The following is a 23480-nucleotide window of genomic DNA, read 5'->3' on the forward strand; positions in this document are numbered from 1 at the left end:
ATGAATTATTTTACATAGCATCTCAAGCACCTAAGACTATGGCTTCCAGTAAGACAGGAAGTGAAGCTGCCAATCTTTTAAAGACTTTCAAACTCAGAACTGACACCTAGAAACTGACAGCATCACTTCTATTGTATTCCATTGTTTAAAAAGTCACAAACTTTTCCCCCCTCAGAGTCAAGGGGAAGAAACATAGATTTTGTTTTTCAGTAGGAGGAATAGCAAAGAAGTTATGGCCATCTTTAATCTATCCCAACATGTTATGTTATTGGTAACTGAATGAATGAACAACAATATGCAAAATATGTTATACAATACAAATAAAATTAATCTATTTGGCCATGTACATTGCAGTGACCTTTGTAACTTCCATCTGAATTAACACCAAACATGAAAGATTTCCAATAATTCAAGCAAGGTAATGTGAATTCAGGGAACTACTTGCCTGGTTTTCATATTTTTTAAAAACTCTTTTATTACTTGTAATTCTTCCTAAGGTTGAAGTGCTTATTTATTTACTTACTAAACCTACTTTTCATTTGCACAGTGAAAGAATACTTTGGTTAGACAATGACTAATAAAAGGAAGGTAAGTGTGTATGCAGTTAATATAGCTCCATAACAGGAGTGCATGCTTGCTGAAAGCTAGATTTTTACATATACCTTTTAAATTCTATGATTTTCTTAATAAAGAGCTTGTAATTGCATTCTATAATTAGAAAGGCCAATAGAACTATTTTCACTTAGAAATATCAAAAAATAATCTGGAGAAATGTCTGCTTGGTCTTTAAAATAATCAAGTTCACAGTTAATATAACATCAAACAGGTGCATTCAGGGAGGTCCTCATGCATGTCTAAGTACTCTGGAAATTCTCAGAAGGCATTTCATTTGAAAACGAGCTTTGGGGGCACCTGGGTGGCTCAGTGGGTTAAAGCCTCTGCCTTCGGCTAGGGTCATGATCCCAGGGTCCTGGGATCGAGCCCCGCATCGGGCTCTCTGCTCAGCAGGGAGCCTGCTTCCCTTCCTTTCTCTCTGTCTGCCTCTCTGCCTACTTGTGATCTCTGTCAAATAAATAAATAAAATCTTTAAAAAAAAAAAAAGAAAACGAGCTTTGTTGAATATGCTCATGCTTCAAGGACATGACTTCATGAGCTCACTTCTCTCTCTAGAAAATGTTTACCTAAAATATTGCTTTTATATACTAAGGAAGGAAGACAACAAAAAATAAACATGAAATTGTAAAACCTTAAAACATTGATATTTATTTTCTTACTCATTACTAGTGATGGGCTCCTCATTTATAAGTAATGTAAAAATCATATCTCTTCCTCCAAATTAATTTGTTTCTTCTCAATCAGATCTATTTCCATTTTAGAAGCTACTGTTTTCAAGATTTGACTCTTAAGATTATCTTGACATTTTCTTGTACTCATTTTTGAAAAACCGGATTTACTTTAAGCTTATTGCATCTCTATAACTAAAGTTTCACATTTCATTTCCTTCTTTTTTAGAAATGTCTATTGAATGCCTACTATGTACAAGTACTATATTCTCTGAAAGACACATCAATAAATATGGTATGGCCTCTGTCCTCAAACACATGAAATCTTGTTGGAGATCATTCATGTGTATAAACAACAGCAAAAGTGATTGAAGTTGAGATTTGAAGGATAAGTAGGAGTTAACTTTGGGAACAAATGGCTAATGGCACACCAAACTTGTAGGGTATCTGGAATTCAGGTACAGCTTGAGCTAAGAATGTGCTTGGGTACATAATGGGAAGTTTGCTCTATTTAATAGGGGTAAAGACTGTGGACAGGGGCTGAGGCCACATTGCTAGGTCTTTGAATCCATGGCAATTTGAATCCATGACTTTGTGATTTATCTTAAGAGCAATGGAAAGTCAACAAATGTTTCAAAAGGGAAGTGTTACAGTGATGTGATAAAAAGACCATTTTCACTAATGATGACCAAGAGAACACTGGTGATGCCCCTGGGGTGAGTGGAAAGCCCTTTTGGAAGGTGGAAAAGAGTTGGGTATCCAGAGTTACAGAGCAAGGGTTTCATTGCCAACATTGCCCTGCTAAGATCTTAGGTAACTAGCATTATTTCTCCATGTTGCAGTCTCTCATCTGTGAAATAGAAATATTAATGTCTACCTCACTTATTGCTTTTGAGGTTAAATGCCATAATATTATTGAAAACCGAAAACCCTACTTTGGTCTAAAACACTTCACTGGTTTTTGGAAAAGGTGGACTTAATGTATAAATGTTGTTCACAATTGCTCATTTATCCTTTCGAACAATAGAGTCATAGACATGTTAGGAAGAGAAATACTGATATATTTTAATCAAACAAAACTTTGTTTCAGGCATATATTTGGTGTTTGTTTGTTTTTGTTATTTTAGAGCTGATTTGCTCCTAACTTTAAAATACTTTAGTCCTTGAAGCATGTTGGCCCTGAGCTGCACTACATAACATTTACCCTAGACCATGACCCTATTGGTGGTAAATAACAACGTAAAATCAACAAGATTGGGCTTCTTGTGATGATTATTATATGTGGAGATCACAGAGGCACAGGGAGATTGGGTGACTGCTCTAAGTCACTTTGCTAAGTAGGTTTTGGAACCAAAATTCAGTTTAAGAAAGAGCACACACTTAACCACCATTCTACCAGGTCTTGGCCCGCTGTATTTATTTTTTGCCTTTAAACAAGTACTTACAAAATTTCATCATTCACACTGGCATGTGATTCAAAAAACAGATGTGCTTATCGAATCAAATGGGGTTAAGTGCCATCAAAATTGAGTGATTTTTTTCCCCCCTTGGTGACACAGACCCTCAATCCAAGACATGGTTTTCTTTGCTTTGTGGTGTAGGGTAATGTGAACAATGAAATATGTAAGTTCAAATTGAAGGAAACCATAGTCTTAATGGAATCATTAGAGAAATTGTTCCAGAATGCTACATCCTCCCAGAAATAATAACCCTGTAATGTCAGCAGATTCAGAGTCAGCATGGGTTACCTGCTGCACACAGACTGCCTGGTCATGTTTGTTAGAGCTGCCTGACGCCTAGCCCAACTTCAGCACATGACCTTTCAGAACTCTTTGTTTAATTCATTAATCAATGTTCTTTGCCTGAATTTTGCTGGTTTTGCTTCTTGAACCTATTATTTGTATCCTCTTTTTTAAAGTTGGCCAATCCCTGTACCCAATGAAAAAGAATTATAAGCATAGCACTTTTATGTAATAATTAATAAACTGTTCTTTCGGCTCAGATACTATTGCCAAAGTACAATAATATTTTTAAGTTTCATATTTAAATATCATCTTTGAATAATGACATATTTTAAATGATATTGTGAAAACAGTTATCATAACCATTATAATTCTTAATATGTGACTTTACACTTTTAAAAGGTAGTTTAGTATATTTTCTATTTCAATTTTCTATGCAGCACTAAAGATTCCATATTTATTTATCTGCATAGATTAGAATATTAGAATATTAGAAACCAAGTACAACTGAAGAAAGTGTAATTTTCATCAAATTTTCAAAGGATCAATCCAATTTTCTTATAATAAGATTTTCCTTATGTCATGGTTTTCTGTATTTTTCATCTTTGTAATTATAAACAAAATGGATTCCCACACATATATGACTGGTTTCAATCAGTGTTTTCCAACTGCAGTGTACACATCTTGTGAAAATAGAGATGTCTTAGTCCCAACCCTTGATTTAATTTTGAGTTCATTAGTTGGAGAAATAATCATTTAATTTACAAATTATACAGTCATTTGTTCTTTCTCTTGCTACTCAAAAGTTCTTCATTCCCTAATATTTTATTAAAATTGAATAGAAAAGCCATAGTGTTTATTTAATATTCCTTTGGAAAATTATAAAACATTTCAAATATAGAATATTCAAAAGAATAATTCAAGATGGCATTAGTCCTTTCATTCTTCCTTGCTCTTAGAAGATATTTCTTTTTAGTTCCTTTAGCAAGTTCTTAAGAAGGCTATAATGCTATGGGTTGAATTGTGTCCCCTGAAAGAAGAGATACTGAAATCCTAACTCCCAGGTTCTCAGAATGTGACAGGATTTGGAAATAGGATCTTTGTTGATTTACCAAGTTAGGATGAGGTCATTAGAGTGGGTCCTAACCCATTATAAAAAAGGGGGAATCTAGATACAAAGACAAATACACACAGAGGGAAAAGGATGTGAAGACACACAGAGAGAGTGGGCTCCTGGGTGACTCAGTCTTTAAGTGTCTGCCTTCAGTTCAGGTCATGATCCCAGGACCCTGGATTCGAGGCCCCTGCATCGGGCTCCCTGCTGAGTAGGAAGCCTGCTTCTCCCTCTCCCACTCTCCCTGCTTGTGTTCCCTCTCTTACTGTGTCTCTCTCTGTCAAAGAAATAAATAAATCTTAAAAAAAAAAAAAAAGATACACAGGGAGAGGGCCACGTGAAGACAAATGATCGGAGGGATGCATCCACTGCCAAGGAACACCTGGGGCTACCAGAAGCTAAGAGAGAGGCACAGAACAGTTCTTCCCCAACACCGTTAAAGAGAACAAAGGTCCTACTGACATCTTGGCTTCAAACTTCTGGCCTCCAGAATTGTGATACAATGAAATTCTTTGTTTTGAGCCACTAAGTTTATGGTCCTTTGTTATGGCAGCTTTAGGAAGTTAATTTAATATTCTTAGTCAAAACTGCACCAACTCTTGAATGATAAGTTAGGTAACTATCTTCTTAAATTTTCTCTCAGGACCCTGAATGTATTGTTCAGTTATCTTCAGTCCTCACTACTGCAATCTGCTGCTTCATCACTACGTGTCCACCTGCGGATTGATTTTACTTTGTCCTGCTCACAACTTTTGCTCCCTTAATCTGAGAGTTTGGGTTTTCCAGCAAGTCTGGGAAATTGATAGCTGTTAGGTCTTTGTATATGTATTCTCTCTTTTTCTCTATTCTCTGTTTCTGGAACAATTATAAGCTGCATGTTAGACATTTTCTTCTAATTCTTTCCAAATCAATTCACTTTTTTCATCTGTTTATCTTTTAGTGCAGTCCAGGCAAGGTCTTCAAATCTGGCTTCCAGCCCATTAGCTCTCTACTTAGAAGGTTAAATCTATATAATGTATCTTTTGAATTTTTAATTTCAACTACTATATATTTTCCATTCTAAGATTTACATTGCTAGGTTAATAGGAAAGATAAAATTTTAAACAAAGCCTAAAGAAAGAGAAATTTCCTATTATTTCCCTCTATTAGTGGGCAGATTTTTTTGGTCCAGTCTATCCTTTTTGGGCTAGTCTTGAATATCGTAGTTTGATGCAGGAGACTTTCCTTCAAAACTCCATACCTAACGGGTCCAAGGCCTCACCTCCCGAATGGTCATTGAAATCCAACACTTTAGATACCCAAGATCGATCATCTCCCCAGTTAACTCACTGCCCTGTCTGGTTTTCAATTTCCTCTTCATTTCTGATAATCAAGGATATCCTTTTCTCTCTTGAGTGTTTATCAATGCATCTAAAAGCCACTGGCTCATATCTCATCTAGAATTTCCAGGTGTTTATAGAACCTAATCCGAAAATAAAATATGCCTTTGGCTCCTGCTTTGGCAGAATGGTAGACTAAGACAATCTGAATATTTAACTTAGTTTAACATCTTGCCAAACTTGAAAGACAAAAGGCATAGTTGGCAGGGTGGGGGACATATACCTTCTCAAAGATCCTAGCCTATGTGTTGTTAATGAACATGATCAACAAAGAAGGCAATGTTTTCTGGTTGAAATATTTCCAGGACAGATGTCTGAAGACAAGTAGGTTCCAAGTGTCTCTACCAAGAAACTTCAAAATCTTCAGGCAAAACAAGCCCAAGTCTCAAATCTATAATTTAATTTAATACAATTCTTACAGTATTCATAAGAGGGTTTATTATTACCCATTTTACATGAGAGGACTGAAGCTCAGACTTTTCAGTCAACTCATTGTTTTTGATCACTTCCCTCTCGCAATACAGGAAAACCAATGCTAAGATGTGGAATTATTTAGACAAAATCCAAGTGACAGTATCTGGAAGTAGTCTTGTGGGTGTTTGGGGTGATATTATGTTGGGCTTACCCATATATCTGCTGCCTCCTTTGGAGACTTCCCAAGCCCTTTTCACCTTAACCTTCAAGTATTTACCTCCTGGCATAGCCTGATGCCAAAGGGATGCCAGCTTTGATGTTGCATCATTGTACCCTCACTCCAATATCCATTAAAAGGTAGACTTACATGTGGATAAAGCAAGATTTTCTGCAGCATTCTGGGCGCTTCTGTAATTAGGATTTGCCCTTCTTTGGGGGGAAATGTTTTCTCAGTCTGTCCTTTCTGCATGAGAGTAGATGACTATCTCCCCCACCCCGTTAGCACTTGTAAGATGCCTTGTGCTCTCTAAAGACCTTACGAAGTCAATTTCTCCTGTTTGCGGAGTTACGATAGAGATGACCCCGTCTTAGACTCGCATTTTAAAAGTAATGACACAAATATCTTATATGTCCCTATATCGATTACATACCCAATGCACATTTAGGTGTTTGTGCATGTGTATTCCTATTGTTAAAAAGTTGTGTTTCTGGAAAACTTGCTGTTTGAACTGTCAGTCTCCCACAGACTGCCGGCAGAGTGACTGGCAGGCAGAATTGTGTGGTTAGTGAAAAAATTGCTGTTATTGGGTAGAACCCAATGGAATGAACGGGACTTTGAGCAACAGCATTTTTATTCTGAAATGGAACAGCCTCAGATGACTTCTCTTTCCTGTCAAGTTCTGGAGGTTTGGGTGCTTTTCTTGTTTTTGTTTTTGTCCTGAATTTTGTACTTTTCTTCTATACACTGAATGTGAAATAGCCCAGCGCATTTCTTTGGGGATCCGGGATTTTGTTAGGTGACACCAAGGGATGCATGTAATTCTGTGACATTTTGTCAGGCTGTTAAGGAGTAAATTTTCCTTGGCTGTGGCAGGAGGTAATTATTTTTGTTTGTTTGCTTCTGACACAGGGGAAGAAAATTTGGGGTTGTTTTTTCAACTATTCCAAGACACTTTTTGTTCTTTTTGGCAGGAAGGGAAAAATGCATTTTACTATTGAAAGAAGGGCCGCCTCTGCTTTCCCCTACAGACTAGATGCACTTTTTAACACTAATGTTTTCACAACCTCAGTCATGTAGTGGTTCTGGCTCTCTCCCGGAAGCCGTCCCTAGTACCCTTCTTCAGTCCTCTTGGCATTAGATCTTTAGCACACTCTGTTAGGATCCTCCCAAAACAGGCGTGGGATATTCTCAAAACAAACATAGCAATATATGTGCCATCTGCCCTCAGAGTTCACACTCTGATAGTGGGAGCCAGGGATGGGCCTCTAAACCCATAAAAACAATAATAACAACACTTTTTACCACCTTTTAGCATCAAACAGGTATTAGTGCAGATGGCTCTAGAACGCAAGCTTTTGAAATGACATACTCTGTAGCCTAACTCTATGCGTTAAAATTTCTGGTACTTAATTAAAATGTAGCAAATGAATGTAACAGCCCATTAGGTACATTGGATTCTTTTTTAAAATAACTAAGATTTTAGGTCACACCACATTTCTGAAATTTCTCTGAGGTGAAGGGTGAGAACCAAGACCTCAGCACAGGAGCTGAATTATGCCTGCTGTCTTCTTAGAACATGTCCTCAAATTCTGGTCCCATAGAGGCAGTGGGTTCCCCCAGGGAAAATGTCCTCTCCTTCCAACCTGAAACTAACTCCTCTCACTGGTATACCCCCCTTCAAAAGGCCTTTGGGATCCATCACTAGAAGGAAAAAAAAAAAAAAAAAAAGGAAGGAAGAAAAGAAGAAAGAAAAAGAAAGAAAGAAAGAAAATGTTAACTGACATTGCTCTCAAGCAAAGGTCAGTTTGAAAGTTACTCACCATATAAACATCTCTTATATATAATAAAATGAAAGTCCACTGGGTAAAAATTTACAGACAGTTTCTTTATCAAAGAAACAGAATAATTATAACAATGATTAAAAGAAGCCTCTGGACTCTTACTACACACCGGCACTGTGGATTTCCACAACTATTCTCTTAGTCCTTTCTCACAATGTATCTGGTAGGCAGATATTATGCCCATTTCACAGATGAGCCAACTGAGGTTTGGTTCCCCAGTGAACATTGTCAGCCAGGATTCCTTTCTGCTTAGGGAGGATGCTATCCAGGGAAAAATTGAGGTCTCTGTCTTAAAGAGACTCCTGGTGTTACCATCCCCATCGACACTACCAACTCTCAAAACTGTAACAGAAGTCAACCATGGCTACATTTTAGGATTACGCTGTGAACCTTCGCTGAACGTCTGATTAGTACATGGCTCCCAACAGTAGGCAGACTTTGCTTTTTTGGTTTTAGCACCTGTCAACTTCCAAACAGAGAGGTCATCTGACACTCTACACTTATTATTCAATGGTGTGGCTTTTATGAATGCCAGATCTTTTCTATTTCTTAAAACTCACTACAGAGTTGTTGCTCATTAAAAAATCAAAAACAAAAACCAACCAAACAAACAACAGCAATAACAAAAACACTGTCCTCAAGGAGCGTAGATATCTAACAAGTAAAGGCGGCAAAAAAATGGAGGTTGGTAATTTTCTTCTTGGACCTTACAAGTAAATGATGGCCTCCTAGGTTTGTAGTTTATAGATCTACTGTATAGAAAGGCTCATTTGTTTTTATGGCTTCACATTCCATTTTAATTTTGTCAGTTGGTCAGAATAAATACAATATATTATCTGAAGAGTATATTCATGTGAATAATACATTGCAACCCTTAATGAAATACCACATGCTAAAATTAATTAAAAGGATACCTTTTAGCACAAAACCTAAAGGGAAATGGGGAAAGAGAGCACACTTCTATTTTAGAGAGAAATTAGGTTTTTTTTTTTTTAATATCACTCTGCAATACCTATATTGACTCTCAAGATGTTTGTTTTATGCATTCAAATTAATAGTGTAAAAGGCAATTCTGTATTTGTGAATAGTCTGTGCTCATGTCCAACATCCAATGCACTGGGATTAACCCAACTTCCTTTCTTTTTCTTAGGGCCAGAGGAAGCTGAGACTCCCCTCTCTGTTTCCAAAGGTAACTTGATGATCTCCAGGCTCTGCTTCTCATCCCTGCAACTCACTCTTTAATCTCACCCATCTCTTCCTGCCTTACTCAGCACCATCTCCTCTGTAATCTCTTTGCATGGTAAACACATCCCCCTATATCCATAATATATTTTCTGAACAATCCCTCCAACTTCTCTTCTGGTCCAAAGCTTGGTTCTAACCTAAAATCAGCATCCCTGGCTACTTACACATGTATACATGTACAAGACATCCAATAACACTCATCATTAATCTCCCAGCACATAAATCCAAAAAAGATGAAGAACTAGACCAAGCATCCACGTTATGTGTTCTTGATAAATAAAGATAGCATTTCCATTTTACACTGGACATGGTGGGGAGAGGGAGGTCCCTTTATGGTGCACAACCCATGTTTGGTGCGTAGTAGGTGCCCACTAGGTATTTGCTGAATGAATGCATGCACGAATGAATGAAATCCTTCCTGTTTACTACATAGAGTTGAATATCTAAATCTACATCAATTGGGATAAAAAGATGGATGGGTAGGAAGCATGGAGAAACTACAGAAAAAGTGCTATGTGTGCAAAAAGACCTGCTTACCACATGAAGGCTTTCATGGAAATACAGCCCCACATCATAAAAGTCTCCATCATGCCTCACTGGGTGTGTTCTGGTCTTCAGCTGCTCTGTATGCCTCCACTGCATGGGACAGCCACCGGGTCGACGGAGCAAGGACACTCTGAGGAGGTAAGAGCCTCGGGGAGCCTTGTTCTTGAGGCCCCTTAGGCATTTCATCTGCATTTGAAGACACTGAGGCCCCTGACCCTGCTCAACCTAAAGACAAGACAGGTCTCTAAAATATGCAGGAACTGGGTAAAACCACGCAATTAGCCACAATGCGCTTCTCGGGGGTGGGGGGAAATAGACAATTATTTTCGCTCAACCTGTAATTGTTAGGTATTAGTAATGATAACAGGGGAGGACACGAGATGTATAATTAGGAGGTCAAAAGCCAAACCTGCCAATTATGCCAGGGAAAGTTTAGCCAATTTTTAAGCATGGTATGTTAATGATCTGTGACATCAGAAACCATTCATCTATTATAATAAGATAGAATTAACAGGAAACCAACACTTCTAAAAACCACACATCATGCCTCTTCAAGGTTATCTGGGATGGGTGAACATGGGCAGTGAGCTTCAACTCAGAGTTTGAAAGGCGACAGTCCTTACCTCTGACACTAATCACAGACCATATGACACTGTAGGAGAGGGAACCTTTTTTTCCCTACCCTTCACGGTCTTCGCTGGACTCCAAATTAAATTTACATGAAACAGGTTAACAGGAGAAAGAAGTCAAAGTTTTATTACTGCACAGCAAGGCCCAGTAATGACATGGAGACCTTCAGAAATGACCAAGAGAGGCATTTATAGGAAGAGAGACAATAGCGCATTTCTTTGGGGATCCAGGATTTTGTTAGGTGACACCAAGGAACGCATGTAATTCTGTGACATTTTGTCAGGCTGTTAGAGAGTAAATTTTCCTTTGCTGTGGCAGGAGGTAGAGAGACATTTTAGAAAGAGAGACAATGCACTGGCGAGAAGCTGACAGGAAAAAGAAAACAGGTGTTGGAGAGCTTTAGTGAGGAAGGAATTCTAAGCTAAGTTTGGGCTGAGGTAGTAGATTAGTAAAAATAAATAACAAAGTTTCTACAGCTTTCTCCTCTTAAGAGTTCCAATCACCGGCGATAAGGATGTTTTTTCACTTCTTAGTACAGGAAGGGTACCTTCCGTATGGGAGATAGATTTCCTGAGTTGAGGGGGATCGAGGAGGGTCTGAGTGGTCTTGCACCGGTTGTTTCTCAAGCAGCTTCAGTTCAAAATAATCCCTGTGCCACTCTGGTACATTCTGGAAACCTACCATTGGCCCCTAGACCACACTGAGGAGGGAAGTCCAAAGTAGTCAAACACCTCAACCGATAGATAGTTTAGTTCAATTTCAACATGAGGTCAACTAGCCCCATCAGTTTCACATGCGAATAAAAGAATAAAGTAGGGGGTAGCATTTGTATACACTTTAACCTACAACTCAGCATAAATTGTAGGTAACTAAAGAACACGTTTCAGGCATATTTTATGGGACATTGGAATTTCATTGCTTACCTTCGGCTGACAGAAATAGGCCATTTTCATTTTTAGTAAGTGCCAGAAAGTTTATACAAATTGATAAGATTTTTAATGGACTTGTTTCAGATTAAACAAAAATTAAACTGGGATTATTAATAACTCCAATGTCATTAAGTCATGTTTTCTATACTCATAAGTCCCAAATAGTCTTCAGAATAATTTGACCTCAAAGAATTCTCTATTACATTGTGCTTTAAGCAAAAAATAATGTCGTTTTTGGAAGCGGGTTACTCTGTTGGCTACTGGAGTTAGCCATTAATCTGCAACCAACAGTAAGTACTTAGGAATCCCGCCTTGACTTTATTTTGTGAGTGATAATATATATTTCTTTATAGATAGTATGCTTCTGGAATCAAATCACAATTAAATAAACAGTGAAAGTTGCTAAACTTCTTTTGTTTTTATTTCTTTTTTTCCTATGAGTCATACTTAAAAGCCTATCGGAATAACAATTATTTTTGGTTTAATTAGAAAATCTTAATTAACAATAAGGACTTAACCTTCATATTTTGGTTTCCAAAAATATTTTAAAAACTAACACCATGTGAATAAATAAGACAATCTCTTTAAACCTCAAGGCAGGATTACGGATGCAGGCAGGCCGAGTTATTAAACACATTCTAAATTAAACGCCTCTATGAATTTTATACTGAAATATATTGTGATAGTTTTGCATGCCAAATGTGACATTTTGTATTTTAGATTCATCTTCTGTAGTAATTTTGGAAATGTCATACAAACAAAGATTTTGTCATTTACCAATGGAATTACTATGCATGGTTGCTTAGGCATCTCTTCGCTGGTTCTTGTGGTTGTTTCAAGTCAGCAAGCCATAAAAAATCTTTATCTCTCTGAAACACAGCAATTTGGAAGATAATCGAATGGTGACTAGGGGGCAGAAATGCCAGTCTGAGGAATTATACCACAATCTCTCTTGCATTTACAACCTTCCTCAAAGCGTATGTCAGATGAGTAGGGAAAGAAGACAGAAGATTCATCAAATCTCAAACCTTGTCTCATTTGCATGGTGGCAGCTCTGCCTCATTGTCTAGTGACAACCCAGCGCGGTACCAGGGACACCGTTTTTGAGGAATTCCAAAGGCTTTACAACTGAGAATTTTAGCTGTTCTATCTTAGCAAAGAATTCTCCTCAAAAAATATTTACCAAGCCCTGCTGAAACTCTGTTTCTCTAAAGGGTCCCCCAAGAGGAAAAGCACCACAGGAAAGGGAGTCGATAACAACTGATCTCATTGCTTAACATTTTGTGGCAGAGGAAAAGTTCCTGGTGAGAGCCTCACCTTCCAGCAAGGTCCTGCTGCTCCCTTTGATTCACGAGTTACTTCTGGGAGGGTGCAGAGCTTGGCTGAGCTGTCTTCTTTACAGACATTTAGCTCTGCAATTAATGGCTGACTTGGTGCTCTGCTAGCAGTTACAAGAAGAAGGGAGATAAAAGGAACAGAAATTGACAGTGGGCATAATGAAAAGGTTTGCCCTTGGAAACACAACACAATTTGATGTTTTCCTTAAACATCGTGTCAGATTAACTGAGAATTAGATAAACACCACATTACCACCATTGATTAAAGTTGGGGAGATGAGTAGCTTTTGAAATGGGATCCAACAAAATACAAGACTCACTATATTCCGTACTGATCTACCAGCAATTAAAATGCGGCTTGTTTCAGAAATTACCAGAAGGTTACATATTTGATAAGATGTTTAGCCACTTCATTTTCTACCCCCACCCCTTCTAGCCTATAAATTGGTAAAGAATCTCTGGAATGGGGAAATCATTTAAATAGATGAATAGCTGATATGATACAAACTTTTTCTTTTCTTTTCTTTTTTTGACGCAATGGTCCGAGATGAAGATCTACCCTCAAAATGTTTCCTAGGCTTTTTTTTTTTTTCTCCTATTAACATTTATTGTCTTTATTTGAGCTTCTTTGTTACTGACTACGTATTTATTTATTTATTTATTTACTTATTTATTTTAAGCTTCACGCATCCTAACAACATGCGCCTGCTTTCCCGTATTCGTTTGAATTAAGAAGGATCTTGTATTTCACTTCTCCTGACTTAAGCTTCTCCTGACATCAGCAGGGCCATCTGTGACAATGACTGTACCCCTACCAGAGGAATGGCCTTTCTGGATCTCACAGCTGATTTAGTTTCTTGTGATAGAAATGATTTCCCTTAATTTGGTTAGAGCTACACTGACACAAGGGTTCATTAGGACACCCATTTGCTGGCAATTCAATTTCAAATTAAATACACTTTGTTGTAAATTTTATTACTTTTAAACTACTGTATCTATTGTCTTTAATGGCCCTATTATACAGTTATGAAGGTAAACAGATTTCATTAGTAAACATCAAACATGTTATGTTAACCGGAGTGAAATGGTTTCCTCAGTTTCTTTCTTTGTTCTCTTGGCAAGCATGGCATGGCACTCATGAAATATCTTAAAAACTTAATCTAAATAATTAGATGCTGAATTCATGATTATAATCCTAAAGGGAAAAAAAAAAAAAAAGATCCTTAGTCGCAATCCCAGTTCTTTGTAATTAAAGGTTTTCTAAAAATACCTTCCTTAGTTAAACAGGAACATCAAAAGGTTAATACACAGGTTTAACATGGTATCAGGTACCTTGAGTTAAGTCTACAGCTTTGTGTCCCCTTGGAACAGTCACACCCTGGACCAGGAGGCAGACCAGACATGAGCTCATTTTGAATTAGGTCCTGTGGCATATTATTACTCTTTTTTTTTTTCACCTCATCTACAGCACTTATTAATTTTGTGATCATATAAATATATGTTTACATTTGCACATTATATAAAATCTGATTATATAAAAAGCCCCCCAAAAGTCGTCCATTAGTCCACCACTCAGATATAAACCCTGATAAAATACTGAGGTTTATTCATCATAGCTAGGTAGCTAAACACACCTTTTTTTTTTTCTTTACAAAATAAGGCCAATGATGTAAATAGTATTTTGTCACCCATATTTACCACTTTGTACATTAAAGGCATTTTCTATGAGATCAAGGTTTTTTCCTACAACATAATCTTATTGTTGGATACTTAGGATAGTTCCAATTCTCACTATTTTCATCCATAATTAAGTCTCTTGCATATAACGTCTTGTCTACCTCCCTGGCCATTCTCCTGGTCTGTAGAAGATCCAGCCTAGAAGTGCAGTGATCACAGCTACCGCCCTGAGTGTTGACTGACACCTCCTGTCTCCATGGCCTGTTCTTGGGGGCGCTGAAGACCCTTCACAGAGAGATAGGTCCCACTCCTGTTGATACCTTATTTTCCCTGCTATTTGGATCATAAATTAAACAAAATGACAATGAATAAACAACATTGATGTCTACAACAGGATTTCTCAACCTCTGCCCTATTGACATTTTGAAGCACATAACCCTTTGTTGTGGAGGCTGGCCCACATTGTAGAATGTTCAGCAAGATCCCTGGCCCCTGCTCACTAAATGCCATTAACAGACCCTCTCCTAGTCCAGTACTGACAACAGAAAATGTCTCCAGACATTGCCAAACGTCCCCTGCAGGCAAAATCGATCCCTGTTGAGCATCACTGATATGCATCATGAATAGTTATTGCTGACTGCTTAGCATGTTCAGGGCACTCTTTTAAATAAGTTGTATCTATTATTTTGTTTAACCCTGACTATAGTCCAACAAGGTATTCTTCTTTCTGCTACACTGATGAACCGATGCTGGAGAATGTTGAATATCTTATCTGAGGTTGTATAGCCCTAAGAGGTAAAGCCCAAGATTCAAAGTGGGAACATCTAACTTGAAACCCCCTCTGAACCTACACCCACTACTTCTGTCTCTCCTCTCCTGGCATGGAGAAGCAGCAAGTGCCACCCCGAGATCTTGGAAGTTCTTACATTGGCTCAAGGATGTAGTGGTAAACAAGACATGGCTCCCAGCTATGCGCCATCACCAGAATGCCCCATTGCCAACAGTTGAATATGAATGATAGGGCACAGATAAATTTCAGGAGGAAAGGAGGTTACGGTTTCCACAAGCCTGATCCTCAGGGTCAATCAAACTGGGGTGCCTGGTACCTATAATTGATCCACATTTAATTGAGAGTGAAGCATACAAAAGAAAAGAAAATGCATTGAATCTACCAGGAAGGAACATACTTCTTGCAGGTTTTGTCGGTCTTTAAATGGGACATAGGGATGTACTGATGGAGTCCTTCCCCTTCAAATTTCAAATCCTGTATCAAAGAAAACAGAAATGAAATAAAATTGATTAAAAATTCACTTGAAACACTACATGCAAAAGTGGGTTTTTCTAAGACCTGGATACGCTTACCCTAAAGGTTAAGGTTCCAGGAGACAAATAAAAACATGGGGGTTATACCTTTAGCAGCCCCCTTTTGTAGAATAAGACTTTCCTCACTCTGCTTAGTTACTTTTGGCCAGGAAGGTGGAGAGAATAATAAAGAACATCAAAAAAAGGAGGAGAAGAGAGAGAGAACTCAAGATGAAATCTTCAATCCTTTATAAGCAGTACTTCTGCCTTATGCTATGGGTCACACAGATCAACCCTGATAGAGTGTAGGAGGGAACTACAAAAATGTGCTAATAGGAGGCCAGGACCCTGACTCCATAGCAATCATGAAAGCCAGACAAGCAAATGTTGGCAGTTCCTTGATAAGTCTCAAGGTTGGAATGATTTTCCATGGCTCCCAGCTCTGTCCTCTGGACACCTGGGTCCACTTCATAGATCTTCTTTGCTAGCCCATGTTTGCAGTTAAGTCATTTCCTCAGCTGGTTTCCAGCCTGTAGATTTGGGAGTCCAAGGTCTCCCTTCTTTTGGTTTCTCTCTGTCTCTTTTAGTTCAAGCAGTTGGCTTTTCTGCTTATCTAATTCCATTTACAACTCTGTGGATCTTCTGTGAATCTTAGAACTGAGTTCACTTCATAAGACAAAAACCAAACCCACAAATATCTTCAAGACTAGGCCTTCCCTACCACAGGCTTCCACTGAAAGGATGCCATGTTATGTGCTTGGTTTTGTGCTTGGTTTTGATAAATAAGTTTCTTGATACAGCTCTACCAAAAGAAGCTCTAAAATAAGTATGTGAGATCTAATAAAACATCAGATTCGACTAAATAAATATTCTTAAGTTTAATGGCATATTAATTAGCAGTGAGATTTCATAACAACAATGCTCATCTGTGTTTACTGACCACTGATACCCTACTGGGTATTGTACTTCATTCAGTTTCTTATTCTGTAGATATCTATTATGGTTTTGTTTTATGCCAGACACAGTGCTAGAAGCCAGGAATACAGTGGTATATAAAGATTTATATTATATCTGACATTATAAATTCATCTTTCTAGTGGACATGATAAATAAAATTAACTGGAAAAATAAAACAATGACAAGGATGGTAGGAACAATCCAAAGAACAGTCTGGAGAAGACTTTTAAGGGACAAGGTTGTAGGAGGAAGGTTAGAAAAGAATGATTTTTTAAAATGAGACCTGAGTTGAAGAATAGTTTATCCGTGCAAAAAGCAAAAGAAATTAATGCTCCAGGCAGAAAGAACAGCATGTACAAAAGTCCTGAGGTAGGACATAGTTTTATATATTTAAAAAAGAAAATCAGTGTGGCCTAAGTACAGCCCCGAAGGAGAATATAGGAAAACTGGGCTAGAAACATAAATAGGTTCTTGCTGGACTTGCAGGTGATGTTGATGTTAACTGATCTACATATGATGTGCAACTGGGAAGCCAGTAAAAGGTTTAAGTAAATGAGTAGTAATTATCTGTCCTATGTATCACCAGTGATGAAAACTTAAAAATATTAAATGCATGTTTATTTATTCTTCTTTCCTATAAATTATGTTTCTCAGCAAAACTCAGCTACTATAGCTCCAGATAATTGGAGAGGGGAACTGTCTTCTCAATATGGAGGACACAACTGGGGAGCCTGGGTGGCACAGTCAGGTGAGACTCTGACTCTTGATTTTAGCTCAGGCCATCATCTCAGGGTCATGAGATCAAGTCCCCAGTCAGGCTCTGTGCTCAGTGCAGAGTCTGCTAAAGACTCTCTCTCTCCCTCTCCCTCTGCACCCCCCAAATAAATAAATCTAAAAAAAAAAAAAAAATCACAACTAAAATGCATAAGGCAGAGGGGAACCTTTCCACTTTTGCTCCTAGTGGATTATGAACCGGAGAAGGAGGTAAAAATAAGGGAACCAAGCAGCTAAATGTGCATGAGGAGTGGCTTTTTCTCACCCCAACCCTTCCTCTCCAAGGCAGAAATCCTTCGGAATTACAGAAGAAGTGTGACACAGTTTGAGGAGAAATCAAAGAATAGAAAGGTCATGCCAGGCTTTCAATTCAAATTCTGAGAAGAGACACATCCCATGGTACCCCATGTACCAACATGGTGGGTGTGACATTAGTTAACTGCATTAGAGCAAAATGGAGCTTTGTTGTGGTTAATCACCAAGAAGGGCCAAGTTTAGGATCTATATCGGTGAGGGTCCCAGCAGAAACATATGCATTCTCAAAATTAGATGACTGGAGGAGGAAGATTTATTTATAAATGTATCATTACAAAGCTGTGGATTTAGGAGCAGGCTGTTTCCACTGTTAGGCTTGGAGGGTTGAGGAGACGGAGTAGTCACCAGACCCTGGAAGGAGAGTCATATAAAGTCATCTGTCTTGAGTAGAACAATGACCCTGGGAGGAGGGATTAAGGAAGCTCAATGCAGGGAGGGCAGAACTATCTATCACATGACCTCTCTTCTCCCCTTCCTAACCCTTAACAACACTCCCTATTAATGGGAAGCAACCAGAAGCCATAGGGAACAGTAACCCTATGGATCTGCCCTCACTCTCTTGTGTGACAGAAAACACTATAGATTTAGCCTGGCAACCTTACTGAGGAGCTAATGGTGTACATAGAATAAGCAATAGGGTGAACCACTTCACAAAACTAGGAAGTTTTGCTGATAAATTGAATGAGGAAGATGAGGGGAAATAAAAAACCAAAAATGAATTTCAAATTTCTGGCCTAAGTCAATGTTCTCTAGTGCCATTTACTGGGATAGGAGAGATGGGATAGATAATGCAAACAACAGTTATTGTTATTGTTATTTTTTTTTATTTTATTTATTTATTTGAGACACTGAGAGAGAGCATGAGAGGGACAGAGGGAAAAGCAGACTCTCCGTGGACCAATGTGGATCCCTGGACTCTGGGATAGTGACCTGAGCCAAAGGCAAATGCTTAACCAACAGAGCCACCCAGGTGCCTGCAAACACGGTTTTGAGGAAAAAAATATCAGCTTCCAGGTTGGACATGTTAAATTTGCAGTGTTTTTGTGATACCCACATGACAATGGTAAGCAGGATTGAGATAGGGAATCTGACGGTAAGAGGAGAAATCAGAGCTTCTGGCTGTCACCAGCAAGATAATGGAATTTAGGTGATGGGAATGAGCGAAGCCACCTTGAGACACTTCTAAGCACCTCTGGAGTCTGTCATTTGATTCTTAAAACAGCCCTAGGATGCCTATGCTCTGAGCGTCAAACTGATTCTGCAGATGGGTAAACTTCAGGTTCTTGCCCAAGGTTGTAGCACATGGTGGAGTCTGTAGCCATCTCTCCGGGGTTCCAAAGCTCAGTTCTTAATCCATGGAATTGGCCCTTCATGTAGTCGCCTTGCTGTTTTAGAGACTACACGCATAGGGTGACCGTTTTCTTCACTCACTTGACCCCATATAGTTTCTATTATTAGCTCTTTACCCACATCCTTGTAAAAACAATTAAGATTAGGATCAATGGCTGTATATAGTCCTTTGGAAATGAATAAAAAGGGCCAAACAGTAAAACTTTATTAAAACAGGAAATTTTCCTTTGCACCAACCATTTTCCAAAAGAAATCAAACAGAGCCAGCATGGTTTGCAAAGAGAATGAATGCCCTCATGGAGCTAACTATTTTCAAATCCTCTCAAGTATGTGAGAAATATCGATTATTTATTAACAGTGAACTAATTAAAATTTATCACCTCATTAAGGAAGATTTTATCACAAACTTTATGATGTAACAATTATTTCATGCAGCTTTGGTCATATTTCTTCTTCCATACAAAATAACTCTTTTTTGTATAGAGTTTATTCCAAAATATTTTGCAACACAGACTTTCCACCATATCCTATTCATCTGAACAAGTGATGGTTTGCTATAATTGGGGATTACCCAGAGAACAGTTTGTCAAAAATTATAAGTAAATACTGTTGCTAAACCAGAAATTAAGATAGCTATGTTCTGCATATTCATCCAACATCTCAACAAAATTCAAAATACTCCCTATTAGATATCACTAAAAATTTAAATATTGACTTCCCAAAAATATGTCTTCATATTTTCCTGGTCTGAACCACCTTTTCTAACAAAAGTATGAAAAAATAACAAGGACAAGATTGTTCTAGATGCTTCTATATTCAAAAAAACCAACATAAGATAATGACTCTAAATGTTGCTAGTTTTTTCATAAATATCCAAAGACCCTCAAAAACTATTTCTATTTCCTTGTCTCTTTTTTTTTTACAAATAATGTTAAGCCACCAAAGAACCAGTTGATGTCTATTTTTCATTTTATCTAACAGTGAATTCTTTACTTGGCTGTTATTATTCAGACTCTTTTTGCCTATGATAATGGCTAGCACAGGGAAAAAGAAAGAAATGAAGGACATAATTCAATTTTAGCTAATATTTGTTGAGTACCTGTAATATTCTAGGCACTAAACTATGGGGATTTTATATAACAGTCTCTGAGTCCTCACATTAACTCTTTCAGGTAAACACTATTATTATGCTTGTTTTTGAAGTGAGGAAACTGAGTAAAGCAAGATTAGATCAAACCTGGAAAATTGGCCTCTAGAACACATGTTCCTAATCCCTATATTATGGAGTTCTGAGTTTGATTTTTTTAAAAATATTTGTTTATTTATTTATTTGTTTGTTTATTTATTTAAGAGAGAGCAAGAAAGCACAAAAGGGAGAGTCAGGCAGAGGGAGAGGGAGAAGCAGGCTCTCCACTAAGCAGGGAGCCCAATGTGGGGCTCAATCCGAGGACTCTGGGATGATGACCTAAGCTGAAGACAGACACTTAACCGACTGAGCCACCCAGGTACCCATGAGTTTAATATTGTTTAACCATGTATTAAGTGATTTGAACCAAAAGCAATGCTTGGTAGGCAAACACACCATATGAGAAAGCATTGCCACACTACAATTACATATTTAGAAATAACAAAAACCTAAATTTATATGGAAAATCATCTCTATACTGGAATTCCATATATCAAATTTATAAAACAGTAGTATTAAAATTGCCTTTGAACTCAATGTCAATCCTTCAATTTTTTTTCTAAAAACTTAAAATTTGATGAGCCATGGCACACAATGTATGCAATATATAAAGTAAAATCTTGCATGAAAATGCATGATCTACACATCTATGTAGAAATGCCATCCCTGGTGTTTTAACTATTTTAATTTTCTCTCAGTTTTCAAAAAAATTCACACTTAAGTACATAGGTACAAGCAACTTTAAGATATGTCAATCTTAAATATATATATCACTAAACATATACATAGGATCTGTATAAATGATATAATGAATAATTCTATGATGATTGAAAATGAAAATACGTCATAAAAATAAAAATTCTAAGTCAAATCATAAGTGAGAGTGGAATTATCCTTTGAAGGGCACAACCTTATTAAAATAATTCACTTTAAATAGAGCATTTATAAAATTACTTAGACTGAACAGTTAACCCAATAGACATCAAGCTAAAGAATAATAGGCAAAAATGCCTTGGAAAACTTAAATAGTTTAACTTTATGGATGAAACCCAAAAAAAATGTCTAGGCACTTTAAACTCTGGATTAATGGTTTTTAAATATCAGAGTGAGAAGTGAGGATACACCATGGTTAAAACAAAACAAAAACAAAACAAAGCAAAACAAAACAAAAAAACTTCCAAAAGTATTTCTTCAAATATATGCCAAAAAACAATGAAAGTTGTTTTTCCATTCTACACCATCTTTTATACAAAGCTCAGGGGCGCCAGATCCCAGACCCATATAAGAATGGGTTTTTGAGGGTTGCATGGATGGCTTTTCTGATGGGCTGAGTAATATTCCATAGTACCAATGAACCACATCTTCTTTATCCATTCATCTGTTGAAGGACATCTCTGTTCCTTCCACAGTTTGGTTATTGTGGACATCGCTGCTATGAACATTAGGGTGCATGTGTCCTTTTCTTTCACTAAGTCTGTATCATTGGAGTAAATAGTGCAAATACTGGATCACAGGGTAGCTCTATTTTTAACATCTCGAGAAACCTCCATACTCTTTTCCAGAGTGGCTATATCAGCTTGCATTCCAACCAACACTGTAAGAAGGTCCCCTTTTCTCCACATCCTTGCCAACACTTATTGTTTCCTGTCTTATTAATTTTTGACATTCTAACGGGTGTAAGTTGGTATCTCATTTGTGGTTTTGATTTGTATTTCCCTGATGGCTATTAGCACTGAACATTTTTTCATGTATCTGTTAGCCAGTTGCATGTCTTCTTTGGAGAAGTGTCTGTTCATGTCTTCTGCCCATTTCTTGACTAGATTATTTGTTTTTTGGGATGTTAAGTTTGAGAAGTTCTTTATATATCTTGGATACCAACCCTGCATCTGTAATGTCATTTACAAATATCTTCTCCCATTCTGTGGGTTGCTTCCTAGTTTTGTTGACTGTTTCCTTTGCTGTGCAAGAGGTTTTTATCTTGATGAAGTCCCAAAAGTTCATTTTTACTCTTTTTTCCCTTGTCTGTATAAACATGTGTTGAAAGAGGTCCCTGTGGTCAAAGTTGAAGAGGTTATTGTCTGTGTTTTCCTCTAGGATTTTGATGGATTCCTGTCTCACATTTAGGTCTTTCATGTACTTTGAGTTTATCTTTTAAATAACTGCTTTACTGAGTCATGAGGTAAAAAATGTTTCTTATGTTAAATATAAAATCATGCCTTTAAATGAAAATAAAATAATAAAATAAAACAAAATCATATCTTTTGCCTTTCAAATAAAGTGTCTACCAATGACCTAATACCATGAAAACTCTTTCTTCATGTACCTCTTTTATTTTTATTTTTTTGAGAGAGAAATAGAGAGCACAAGCAGGGAGAGAAGGAGAGAATCTTAAGCAGGCTCTATGTCCAGCAGAGAGCCTGACACAGGGCTCGATCTCAGAACCCTGAGATCATGACCTGAGCAGAAACCAAGACTCAGATGCTTAGCCACCTGAGCCGCCTTGTCTTTTTAGCGGAAGACTTCTAGGATGACAAAATAATGGCAGTTGGACAGAGAAACTTCTACTTTATGGAAGAATTATAGCTAACAAATTTACACAAAATGGTAATATATAAAGCCATAATTTTGCAATTCTTAATGAAATTATTATTTCAAGCAAGAATTACCAATTGATATGCTATAAAAACACTCAAAAGTGAGTGGTAGATAAGGAAGTGGATATTGTTTGCTACAAAGTAGTATCACACAGATTTTTGTTTGTTTCAAAGGGAAAATAATAGATGAGTCAAGCTATCCATAAACCAATGACTAATTTTAGCACATAAATGATACAATAACCAGATATTACTCGTCTCTAGATGTGTCAAAATATGGACTTCCCAATATTGTTTCTAATGTCTTCCAACCAAAGATATTCATCTTGAATTCAGTCAGCAGCTTTAGATCAACTTCCATATTATTAGAAGTACAAGGAATAAGACAACAGGCTAACATCATCAGATGGAAGCAATGTCACACATCTGTCTACAGAATGTCTACGGTACATCTGAGCCAATCAACATGTCAGGCTTGACTTACAAGACACAAGACAAGATGTACTGCATGGTCCTGATTAGTTCCTGGTTTGGACAAAAATATAGTAAAGGGTATTTTGGGGATAATTGGTGTATTTGAGTATACATTGGATATTAAATAAAATTAAGGAATTATTTTGAATTTGGTTAACTATGCTGATAGCT

General features: G+C 37.4%; 1 protein-coding gene across 1 annotated transcript in view; it reads right to left on the reverse strand.

Moving 5' to 3' along the window:
* The window catches only part of LOC111156682, a 181648-nt gene extending 162570 nt beyond the window's left edge, over positions 1–19078 (reverse strand). The window contains exons 1-4 of the mRNA XM_022517711.1: positions 18959–19078; positions 15545–15621; positions 12661–12784; positions 9776–10009 (exon numbers count right to left, since the gene is read on the reverse strand). Of these exons, the coding sequence (XP_022373419.1) occupies positions 9776–10009; positions 12661–12784; positions 15545–15621; positions 18959–19078 (555 nt within the window). The remainder of the gene's footprint in view (positions 1–9775; positions 10010–12660; positions 12785–15544; positions 15622–18958) is intronic.
* Positions 19079–23480: the final 4402 nt, after the last annotated feature.

Source organism: Enhydra lutris, unplaced genomic scaffold (genome assembly GCF_002288905.1).
Source record: "Enhydra lutris kenyoni isolate GAN:26980312 unplaced genomic scaffold, ASM228890v2 scaffoldscaffold48, whole genome shotgun sequence".
Classification (NCBI taxonomy): Eukaryota; Metazoa; Chordata; class Mammalia; order Carnivora; family Mustelidae; genus Enhydra; species Enhydra lutris.